The sequence below is a fragment of the Lutjanus erythropterus genome, chromosome 3, assembly GCF_056507025.1.
Source record: "Lutjanus erythropterus isolate fLutEry1 chromosome 3, fLutEry1.hap2, whole genome shotgun sequence".
NCBI classification, from domain to species: domain Eukaryota; kingdom Metazoa; phylum Chordata; class Actinopteri; order Lutjaniformes; family Lutjanidae; genus Lutjanus; species Lutjanus erythropterus.
The window spans coordinates 36,041,517-36,054,361 of NC_139319.1; the positions used below are offsets into that span (position 1 = coordinate 36,041,517).

Below are 12,845 nucleotides of genomic sequence, written 5' to 3' on the forward strand. Positions count from 1 at the left end.
GCCATGATGCACGCTGGAGTGTGCGCTGCGTGTGCGTACACACCCGCGCGCAGGAGCGTGTAGTGCGCTTGTCAGTGCCGTAAAAGAGGCGAGGTGGGGGCCGACAGGGAGAAGAAGAGGTAATTTGTTGCAATTAATTACGCAGTGAGTGTGGCTTTGTTGTGTGGGAGAGCATTTTATCTGTTGGAATGCTTCCTTCGCCAGGCTGTGATGCTATTTGTTTGATTTATAGCCTCTGCCTGCCCGAGGCGGAGTGAGCCTGCGTGTGTGAGAGTCTGTGAGTGTGTTTTCACATGTGCACAATGCTGTGGCATTATCCACAGAAATATACTGTAGTGTCGGTGACAAGGAGCCCTTTGTTTAGGAGTGACGTTACATATGAACAGCCACGCTGCAGCCCCTGTTTGTCCTCTCTCAGGACTCAAACTCTACTGTCCATTTGTCATTCAGCAACAAATCAACAGCTCAAAAGGTTGACTCTCAATCACCCAGCTTGCCTCACCTTCCCCCTCCCTCCTCTCCGTGACGGGAGGCCATGTCTGAAAGAGCTGTTACACTCAGATGTACCAAAACAATCCAGATGTGGTATGCTGATGTTTCTCACACTGGCCCGGTCGACCCTCTCCTTCCTCTCTCTCTCTCTCTCTCTCTCCTCTGTGATGTCAGGACAAGCAGCGATGTGACAACATTTATCCATTCTGCCTCAGTTGGGGGTTTGCAGGGCCCTCGTGCAGGGGCTGACAGATGGATCAGCCAGCCTAAAGGCAGTGGGAAGAGATGAGAGGGAGAGGAGCGCCACTTCCCATCCTTCAACATACTGTACGACTCCCAGATTTACCATACAGTGTCACATGGTATGGCAAATCTGCAGCCCGGGCTGACAGCAGACTGCAGTCAGGATGATGACAGTTTTACACAGTGAGAGAACGCTATGCTGCACGCTATGATCACAGTTTGAGTTGAATGACAGAAATATCACTGGTCATAACCTCCCTTACTTTAACTCCAAAGTGTCTCATTCACATGTTGAGCACAGAGATGCAGCTATTCAGTAACTGAACATGTAGTCATATTCACTGAGGGAACCAGAGGCAGAAAACAAGGTAATATTAATACACAGTGTCATAGATCCATATACTGAGGAGATGTAAGTTTGTTGGTTGGTTGTTACTTGTTTTAGACATTTAAAGGTCCAGCATGTGAGATCAACTGCGATTTATTGGCAGAATATGGCAGGAATGGAATATAATATTCATAAATATGCTGTCATTAGTGAATAATCGCCTCAAAATAAGACTCACTGTTTTTGTTATAAGCCATTCATATCAAGGCTGTGGAGTCCACCATGTTGCGCCATCATTTTCTTTCTTCTTTTTTGGTTTTCAGTTTCTGCTGTAGCTCAGAAAAAAATGTGAAAGGCCATATCTTGAGCCAGTGTTTGGCTTGTCCATTCTGAGTTTCACAGCCGCTGTCGGTTCTCACTTTCGAGCAGTTACAGAGAAACTTTATCATTAATTTGTAGTCATGGAAGTTCAATATTCACTCTTCTTTTAGCTTTGGTTTTGGTCTCCGCCAAAATGCACCATATGCAAGTTCGACCACTAGGGATAAGACGTAGTTTGATGTCACCCTGAAGTAGCATGGGATCATGGGAGTTGTTGTCTTCATTGTGAAACGACTATCATAGCTGATGAATATCTGACCCGACTCGTGCAGAAATCTCGTGTGATTTGAGTTGATTCAGGTGATTATTCCCTGCAGGTTCATCACACGTCTTTCACTCTGTCACATCGTTTGATAATTTTTGAAAAATCTTTAATGACTTGCTGACATCTACAAGGGCAGACTTTGTAGCTGATTAGAAAGTGAGAAACTTCTGAACATGAATTCATTTTACATTTAAAACTGGATTATTACCAAATAGAAATGTCCTTTTAGTAGTTGTTTTGGAGCCTTTGATCATAGTATAGGATTCTCATCAGCAGATGCAGCTTACCCAGAATTGTAGTAATTCTTCTGAGCAGTCTGAGGACTTCTTTGTTATGTTATCCTGTCCTCAACTTAACCTCAACTGAGCTCATGTGCTGATGAAGATCACGTAATATGATTAAAAGCTCGAGACCAGCTACTAAATGGAGTTTTTATCATCAAATGCTGTTTCCAAAGTCAAGGACGCACTTTGAACCTCACTTGGAAACCATTTATTAACCATTAGTTGCAATTTATAAACCAGTTATACAGTAAAGAGTGACTCTACAGTTTTAGTTCCAGTCCTGTCTTTTGTAATGAAAAGCTTCTTCAGGCTTTTAGTGTTTCTTCTACAGTTACATCAGTGTTTGGAATCATTTTTGGTTGTGGTTGTAAGGCCCACATTTTATTTGGGTATTTGTTTCTTGATGTATTTCTGCTGTAATTCCAAGTGTTATTTTGCTATGTTGGTTGCTTTTGGTGAGAGGCAGTAAAGCCAGATGATGATCTCTTTACTGTAATTTTCTAGACCAGTTCCTGGCATCACCACAGCTAAATGAATGTGAAGTAAACACTGGCCCCAACAGAAGTTAAAGTACTGTGGTAGCACAGGAGAGCTGCTCATTGTTTGATGGTACAGTGGGGTAAACTTGGAAAACGAGTTACTGTTGATTTTTAAAAATCTTATTTTGTTTGCTTGTGATTAGGAGGCTCAATCAGCAAAGCAGTTTACAGTTCAATGCAGCAGAAAAACAAAGAAAAAAGGCAGATTTACATATTGAAACATCTGTATTTCTTCATTTTGTAGATGTAGCTCACTGTCACTGACTCCACCATGTATTATACAAAAAGATCTTGTAAAACATACAGCAGTTAAAAAACGACTGAACAAACTTTTACAGCTACTTTGATGTGATATATTGATAAATTATAACACTTTAACAAGCATGTATTTGCATGTATTTGAACAAGACCTATGAAATGACTACTACAGTAGTCACAATATCCAGCTCTCTTATGTAAAAAGAGACACAAAACTGAACGAAAGATGAAAAGAAAGACAAAACAAACACAAGCTCAAGTTCTTGGTCAGCACATTCACCTTGAGCTCAATGCTGTAAACACACGGGGACAGTAAATATGATATTATTATGAGGGAAACATGAGAGGAACAGCTTTTATACCGTCTTTAAGTACACTGATAGAAGCTCAGCGTTATTACTGTCACTAAATAAACATTTTTGCTCTCTATTGAGCCACAGAGACAGCATTTGAAGCTGAATATGAACGTCAAAGTGATCATGGGATGTGTTGAAAGAACATGAGGCTAATGTGGAGATTAAAACTTGTGAGAGCGCTGTGAGAAACCAACTGAGCTCCCGTAAAAATGCTTTAAGATGCCGAGAAATGGATTAAAATGTCACTGATAGTTGATTTGAAACGCATGACTGCGTGACTTCTGTCTCGCATCTTGTACAGGAGCTACACTCTGACTGGGGATTAACTGTTAAAAACAGGAATTACTGTGTGAGTAGAAACATCTATTACAATATTTTCCTTTTGTGTGTACACATGGTCTTTGTAATTTTTTTTTACATGAAGCAGCAGATCTCCTCATGGAGGTTCCACCTTTTCTCTCTGCTACAGTTACTTCAGTCATTTCAAACCAACATCTACATTAAGGTCCACCTCCGCTCCCCTGTTTATTTTTCATCTTGCTTGCCGAGGGCTCCGTATCCGTTCATCATAGCCAGCTTGAGATGACCATTGGAGGTCAACTCTTCTTTGAGGATGTTGTTCTTGGTAGCGAACATTTGGCTGATCTCCATAAAGGTTTTGTTCTTGGTCTCCGGAATAATGAAGATGGTGTAGACAGCCACTCCCAAGCAGATGACGCAGAAGATCAGGTAACAGTAAGGACCTGTTGCCATCTGTGGTGGAAGGACACACAGTGTTACTTTGAATTAAAGAATGCACATGCATGTTCAAACAAAACTAACACTGCACTGACTTTCTTCACAAAGTTGACTAAACCATTAGTCAGTGAGAAGAGTCTTAGTCAACTATATTTTGAATTATTCATTAGTCATGGATTTTAAAAAGGCGGGAGTGTTTTTACACCTGCCTTATTTGGTCTGGTTCAAATGGACCATGGTCTCTTTGCCTGTTTAGTGTTTCAGTGGGTGTGAAAGCTGTCAATTGAACCCTGGTGCGGACCAAAGAACCAGACTGAGTCCACCTGAAGAGATGGGTCTTGGTGCGGTTCAAAACAGACTCTGGTCTATGTTTTTTTGTGCAAGCAAATTAACCAAACACAAGCTTTTACGATAGAAGGTGGGATATTAGCATGATTTCAAAAGCTAAACTGTTCATTAATCCCTCTGCTGATCATTAAATCTGTTCAGGAGACGATCATATAATTCATAAGATATGCACAGCCTGTATTTATGAAACTCATTTTGTGACAGGTAAGTACTTCAGCGCAGGTATTTCGCCTTATTAACAGGTCAGGAGCTGCTGCGTTTGTATCCTACTCTGTGTGCTTTGTCTGATTAAAAAGTGGGTGACAGTGATCCCGCAGTAATATAACTGTATGTCATACAGGAAAAATCTGGGAACAGGCAGATTCGCTCCTTCCTCCAGCCCTCTCTATCTCTCTCTGAACGGGGGACAACAAAAATCCCAGTGCATCCTTCTTATTCTTTTCTTCTCCTCCTAACAATTCTGTAAACTCAGTATATAAAGATATACTATGGGTTTGGCAGACGCAGTGCTGCAGCGCGCACATACGAGCTACAGCAGGTCAGCAAGGCAGCGTCCTGTCAGCTACAAGACACATCCTTGCGTCCTGTTTCGATCTGTCAGTCATTATACACGCCATGATTTGCTGAATAATGCTCATAATTGGTTATTTCTTTGTGAGCTTAAATATGCACAATATACACAATGACAATCACCAAAACTGTCCAATCAACAAGTTACCTTTGAGTCTATAAAACTGCATGTTTCCTCCTCTTGGTTCGTTTGTAAAAAAAGGACTAAATGCAACAACGTCTCTCTTTTTTCTTTTGGTCCGGACCAAATGAACCAAACTACAGTTGTGAAAACACCCTAAGTTCGTGGTCCTGTTAGATGACTGGGAACACAGTTACTAAGGTGATGTACAGGACTCCAGGGACCATAATGACACATTGGGTTTAGGCGGGGACAGGAGGCGTGAAACTATTGAAAGTTCCATCGTGTTAATAAGTCCGCAAGTATTTTTTTGTGAACAAGACTTGTGTGATGTTATACTGTGTTGAAAAAATGAACAAAATGTTCAGTCTCCCTGCTGTTTTTTCAGACACATTGTAGATCATTACCACCTTTGCTGTTAGTATTTAACATGCGACTCACTTCCTGCCTCAAAAAATATATATTTAAAAGATTAGATTAATCGATATGCTATGTTAGCAGCTAGACGCTAACTGTGCCTGTCTGTCATACAGGAAACGTACAGTGTACGGTGTAAGCTTTTTTGCTTAAGACAGGTGCCTGTTGCTGCAATGTTGAAGAGCAGCAAGACTGAGAACAAAACGGTAAAGTTATGGGCAGTGAAGCCAAAATAATCAGCTGGATGTTCCTGAAAAGTTCATAGAGTTTTAGGAAACAAGATATTGAACCTAGCTTAGCACAAAGACAGGAGGCACCGGGACACTGCTAGCAAAGCTCCAAGTCAAAAATATGGATTTGGACACCTTAGTAGCTTTGCACATTTTCTGTGAAATGAAAACAAAGATTGAGGACGTCAGAGAGAGCCCATGTGTTACATGGATTAGTGCAGGTTTCTATTGTCACAAGGGCAGATCATTGTCCTCTTTACTTTGTGTCCATTCGACTAGAACAGCACTGAGGACAATGACAGACAGCAAGGTCGCCATTTTAATTGGTAATTTTATTGGTATTTGGGGAGTCGCCTCTATTCAAACAAGAGCAGACAGCCCTTATCATAACTGCCATGTGTCTGACACTGCAAGTGGAGCCACAACAGATGTGCAGGAAATGGCAAGATGGACTTGAGAGTCTTAATGCCAACAAGACTAAAGATACAAAATAAACAACCTTTGGGCACAGAAAATGTTCGGTCACACTTCACATTATAGCATAGTTGTAACCTTCACGATTTTCCTGGGAGACTGTTTTTCATTGCCCTCTCCCAGTTTCCTCCTGGGGTCATCAGTACTCCCAACTTATGATACATTTTCACACCTTTCTTTCCGTTTTGTTATCACAATCTGTTTCTGGCACTGTGCAGTGTGTATTAACCCTACAACTAAAAGTCGGTTTTATAGAAAGTTTTAAAGGAAAGGCAACAATTTAAAGAGTAGCCTAACTAATATACACCTAGAAAAAGATTTGTAAAATGTTCATTTTCTGTGTTATTGTAATCAAATTTGAACTTGGACCAGGTAAGGCTAAATGCTGTGGTCCCATTGTGTTTTCCAGTTAAGTGTCAGTTATACTGGAGGTCATCTGCAGGCACTGGTTTGCCATAAAATTTGTACCTATTATTCTCACATTTTTCTAGAGGAGGACATCTATACCATCCACTTTGGTTGCAAATTCCTCCCTATTTTTGAGGTCTCAAGGTTTGCAGATATGCATTACAGCTCAAAAATAACATGGTAATTATAGTTGGACAATAAAGAGGCAAAAGGTGTAGAACTGGGTAGAGATGGTAGGGACATGTCCATGACATGGTTTAAAATTTAAATAACAATACAGTCATCACAGATGCACAACAAGTTTTAAGTCCTCCCCCTCATTATGCCTCACAGTGGTTTGTTCCAATACCAACCTGTAGCCCCAGGTGTCTTTTTAACTGCCACAATACTTAATATATGAATTAAGTGACTAACAATAAATCTTGAATTGCTCAGACCATCAGGGGTAAAGTGAGAAATACACATAAATATATTATTCTGTAATTTATTCCCATCAGTGTTGTAATCATAGTCGGCACTCCTCTGGCAGCAACACAGCATCTCTCCATCTCCCCTTGCACCATGTTACTGAAATTGAATAACTAGTTACAGTTACTAGTCACTTCTCTCAAAAGTAACTTTTGTATTACTTTTAAATGCCTGTTTCAATTATCTTAGTAATTCATACATAGCTTTATTATTCTAGTGCAGTTATAGTTCTTTATTTTATTATAACTATATAAATTTATTGTAGCTATATTAGCTATATTATTTTAGTGTATCTATAATGAAGCATACCGACTCATAAAAGCCCCCATCATAGCTCCCACTGGGACATATTTATTAACCCCACCAACTGTGGCATGAAATATCTACCCTTGAAGGAGGCAGTAATTAAGTAATGCCATGTAATTACCAAAGTAATGCCCAGGTAATAGCTTAGTATCATATATCTGACTTAAATTTGTGTAAGAGGACAATAAGGGGCCAAAAACAAAGGGTAATGATGAGAATAAAATAATAAATAACAGAATTCAGCTCAGTGTGACCAGAATGAAGGTGCAATTTGAGTTTGCTCTGACCTCTAGGAAGGGAAAGACGAAGCCGATGGTGAAGTTGGACAACCAGTTGAGGCAACCGGCCACAGTGTAGGCAGCTGGTCGATGTGACTGCTTAAACAGCTCTGCGGTGATCAGGAACGGCACCCCAGCTGCACAAAAGAGACAAAAAAACCATACTTGCATTATTTTTAAAGGACATATTTTGACAACTCTTGCCTTCTCAATCAGTCATGCTTCACTCCACATGCAGCTCATCTACTGGTCTGATCTAACCAGGCATCCTATCAAGCTGTCATAATACAAATCACATTTAAGCACTCCGTACAGCTGTATGAATCTATTGGGTGTTGTGAAATTAACATCAGCGTCTTCATTCATCAATTAGTTTATCAATATTCCCACTCAGGACTACTCTCTGGCAGTCATTCTAAATAAACAGAATAACAAATGATAAACATTCCTCGAGCCCCAGTGCTATTATATTACACTCCTTTTTTTCCTGCATGTACTTCATTATGAGTTCATTATTACTCAGTGATCATAGATTGACAAGAGAGCAAGATGTTTGTCATCTTGGCAGAAGTCCAACTCCGAACCACAAGAAACAGAATAGCTTAGCCAGGACTTTTAGCAATTCATTAGTTTGATATGCAGGATCTGCGAGATGTTGTCTTAGTTTTAAACACACAATTCTTCATTGTTAGAAGTGAAAGCTATGAAGGAGAAATATGCATTAATATGCTCTAATGATGAGCTTTCCAAATGATGTCCTCATTATCTGTGCATGATAATTGCATAGAAGAAGGTTTAATATTGTCAAACCAATAACTATGCCACAATTTGTCAACATCTGTGGTATGTACGGGAGGGGGAGTGGGTCATTGTGCATGCAAGGTTTCGTCTGAAGGAAACCGTATCTATCACGGCTAGCTTATGAACAATGAGCCATTAAAAGTCTAATTGCGGCAACAGAAATCCTCATCCGTGTGCCGAGGTATAGATTTCTCCAGCTTGACGAATGACGCTATGTAAACCAGATTCGTTCTAATTCATCATCCTCGCAGGTCCACTCAACGTGGCTCCTGAAGTTGTAAACTATCGCCTCTTAATTCACTTCACTCAACTCATCCGCTGTACAAATGGCTGTGGGAATGGATGTAGTGTGGCAGTTATGATTTCCTAATTTACAAGACTAATGAAATACAATATCTCTTCACAGTCAGAGGAGGAGCAGGGAGGGAGTGCTGCTGGGTTTGAAGATTTGGTGCCTGCTGTTGTGCGAGCCTCCAGCAGGGAGCAGTGTTATCTTACACACAGGGCAGCCCAAACCTAGTGCAGTGTGTGTGCGGGCTGTAAATGTTCATCTCAAGTTTTTAAACAGAGGTTTCCAGTGCAGAGAGGGTAGATTACCTGGACCTATGCAGAAGCCAGCAATAATCCCGACGACGCAGCCCACACTGATGTAGCGCATGAAGGGCAGCTGAGCCTGTGATTGGTCAAACACAAGTCATGAGTCTAAAGTCATGTGTTGTAAACAATTTGCACAGTTTTTCATACTTATTCATTTGACTATATTTAATCCTTCTGATTATATGTTAAATATCAGTTACATGGTTTATACCAAGTGCTCTCCTGACATTTAGTATTCTACAACCCCTCCCAATCCGTTTTTCCAAATTTCACCCACTTTATTATTGTTTACTGAAGAGAACATTTTACTAATTTTACTAATAATCTTATGTGAAAGTTTGTTATTTTACTCTTAAAGGATAGGATCACAATTTTTCAAATCTGTCTTAAAACAATAGTGTGTATATTAGGGGTGTCCCAGTTTCAATATAAATTGAAAACTGATCAGTTTCAATAATTGAAATAAAGGCAGAATCTGTCACTCTGTTTTTTTTCTATCCACCTTCACCTACTTGTGGTGTCTGGCAAGTGCCTGAAGAAAAACCAACACAGATGACGACTTTTTAAAGAAGAATTTGAAAATTTAAATGACAGTTGTCATAAAACCAATGATCCGTCTCACTGTGGCATAGCTGTGAATGTGAATCGAACTGAATCATGGATTTGGAGATTTGTGACACCACTAATGAACACTGAAACAGGTTTTTCTTGATGAGATTCCCACTTAATGTGACTTCAACTGGGGAACAAAATCCACCTTCTTCCTTCTCTTCAAAAATGTGCTAAAAAGTTCACCTCAAGCTAATTTCACTTCAGTTAGTACAACACCGATATCTTCTAACATCGCAGCCTTTTTAATCATCATTATTTGTATCTGTCTCTGTGTCTCTATGCAGATAGAAGACCAGAACTGGGTGTTTCTTCTATGTGTGTTTTTTGTTGTTGTAGTGGAAATCATATTAAATTGGGGAAATGTAAAAATGTACTTAAATAACAGTAAAAAGTGATGCTTTTAACATTACTGACTTGAAATTACTTTTTGCCGAATAATAACGAGCAACTTCTGGTAGAAGAAATATCTGTTATAATATTTGTTATCTATTTTGAAGAGAAAAAAATTACAGCAAGCAAAACCAGTTTCTTTGTTCTTTGTTTATCTGTTCATATAGCTTTTTATGAAAAAAGGGAACCCACCATAAATCAGACAGATTTTAGTTTAGGTAAACAATTATGTAAATTTTCTAACATCCTTAGCCCCATTTAAAACAATATACTGTACGCCTTACGCCACAATCAGCAAGTCTGCAATGTCATATATTCCGAGACGAGCGGGGCATCAGATGACACCGTACCTGGAGGAGGACGGACACTGTGATCCCAGCACAGCAGAGTCCCATGAAGAGGAAGCCGCCAATCATCAGAGGTCTCCTGCCCAGTCGCTCGATGGTAAAACACTGTAAAATAATAACGGGCCCAATCATCAGACATCTCTATGACTCTTATCTCCAAAACACAACCATCTAGACAGATAAACAGCACTACAGGCCACAGGAAAATAATGTGTATTCTAACTTTCCCTTCTCTGTGTGAAACAATGTGGATTATCAAAACTGTCAACAATTAGCCTTTCATTTGCATTCTGCTGTTTAAGCACTACATAACATATATAATTTGGCCTGAAACTAATGGTTATTTTCATATTTGAAAGTCTATGAAAACCCTTATCACAGGTTCACAGAGACAAAGTTGACAGAAGGTGCTTGTTTTGTTTAAAAAACACACCAAAAGCAAAATGTATTCAATTTACAATGATATAAAATGAAGAAAAACAGCAAAATCTCACATTGGACCCACTAATCAATTGGCTGTTCAAGCACTGTATCACACAAATTTGTTAAATACCCAATTCTGATTGGTCAATCACAGCATTCAACGGATAATGTGATCTTAGTTTGTAAAAAGTGTGATCATGTTTACTCACCCCCAGCATCCCAGAGATGACCTCAATGGCACCAGTTCCCACTGTGGTGTACTGAATATATGGTTCAGGGATTCCTGCGTTGTCAAATATGTCATTTGTGTAGAACCAAATCTGAAATTGACAGTGACGTTAAGTTTATTAATATGATGAATATGTCAGACGACAAAAAGACAGACACCCACACACACACACACACACACTCAGAGACAGATGCTCTGAAACTCAAAGTTTGTCTTTTTTTTTCACAAGGAGCCAAAAAGTCGCTCTGCTTATTTGGTGTTTCAACGTGATTCATCATAGTGATCATTATCATCCCGTCGACCATCACTCATGCATTTGAGATGCAACGTTTCATCAGTATGGACTTCTGACAAGTGCTCCCCTTGAAATTAATTTGTGTGTTCTCATTAATCACACTTGCTGATACAACATCCATCATTGATGAGGTGTGGACGAGATCGCAATTGGTGCAGTTAAATGCTGTCTTGTTGATTTAGTAACCATACATGTACTATTTCATCACCATTGCAGCACTGTATGTATGTATGCATACATACGCCTATATCAAAACAGAAAACTTGCACAAACAATCTGAAAAAGTTAAATAATTGGGACCAATTACATAGTTCTGAACACATGATTTGCCCTGAAAAATTACTCTATATACAAGTGGGCTAAAATCACTGAATCGAAATCTATCTTAAAGGGCTAGTTTGGATTATTTTAAGTATTTGAAGGGATTGTATGAGGTACTTATTAATTAGTATATCACTTAAAGAAGCTGACAGTCAACATGCCCCAAGTTTGGAGAAGCAGCAGGGGCACTGATGCAGGAAGCTAAGCAATGTACTGCTGTGAACAGGGTCAGCAGCAAGACGTGTTTTGCCACCTTAAAAAAAAAAATCACTATCAATTTAAGTGCACACCATAATTAGAATATTTTCACCACTTTACCTTGCCATCAGATATCTTTCTTCAGTGGGAAATCGTGTTTATATAAGCCAAATATTGCTCTTTCCAAACCAACCAAACTCCACAGGCGAAATAAGTAATTTTACCTCACAGAGCTTGGGAGTTGCTGGTCTACTGCTGCTTCTACTGGTCAATTTGCTTGTGTTATTGTGTGACTTTGGTGTTTTAAAAGGTTAGTTTGGATTCACTGAAGACACACAATAACACAAACAAACTGACCAGTTGAGGCAGCAATAGACCAGCAAATCCTGTGTTCTCCAAGTTAAAACTGCTGTTTTTGCCTATGGAGTTTGGTTGATTTGAAGAGAATGATATTTGGCCTCTACAACGTGTTTCCCGTCGGAAAATACGATCTGTTGGCAGGGTAAAGCTTTGAAAATGTTCTAAATATAACTTACACTTAAAGTGATATTGATTTTTTTAGGTGGACCTTTTTTTAAGTGGCTAAAATACGTTTTTGTTGCTGACCCTGTCACAGCAGCACATTGCTTAGCTTCCGTGCTGGTGCCGCGCTCTGCTTCCATGAACTGGAGGTGTTTAGACTAGGGCTACACAATTCATCGGAAGAAAACTGAAATCTTGAGCCACACATATATATGATCTCATTTCTAAACGACCACAATTCCCTTGCTCTTAAAGGACAAACAAAGCACAATACAAAATCCAAGCCGCCAGACCACACCAACCTCAATAACGCAAATGTTACACAGTTCATCGTCACTCTATTTTATTTATGTTGAGCAGCATTTCATTTACTTACTTTGACTAAGTGTTCTAAAGTAAGAAAGAAAAGGAGACTTTAGGTATTTCTTTTGTTACAAAAGACTCTGAAGTTTAAGTCCAGCACTTTGATATATTTTTTTGGCGTAAAAAATAAAAATAGCCTGAGAGAATCATGATCTCAATTCCTAGGAAAAAAAAATGTGATTAACATTTTAGCACGAGTTGTACAGCTCTATTACAGCCTGCCATCTACTGTAGGTAATACAT

The 12,845-nt window shown here is 39.4% G+C and overlaps 1 protein-coding gene across 1 annotated transcript in view; it reads right to left on the reverse strand.

The window, feature by feature from the left end:
* Nucleotides 1-2,185: 2,185 nt before the first annotated feature.
* Nucleotides 2,186-12,845, reverse strand: part of slc2a15b (solute carrier family 2 member 15b) — a 28,389-nt gene continuing 17,729 nt past the window's right edge. The window contains exons 8-12 of the mRNA XM_084715965.1: nt 10,884-10,994; nt 10,255-10,356; nt 8,903-8,978; nt 7,514-7,641; nt 2,186-3,899 (exon numbers count right to left, since the gene is read on the reverse strand). Of these exons, the coding sequence (XP_084572091.1) occupies nt 3,672-3,899; nt 7,514-7,641; nt 8,903-8,978; nt 10,255-10,356; nt 10,884-10,994 (645 nt within the window). The 3' untranslated portion in view covers nt 2,186-3,671. The remainder of the gene's footprint in view (nt 3,900-7,513; nt 7,642-8,902; nt 8,979-10,254; nt 10,357-10,883; nt 10,995-12,845) is intronic.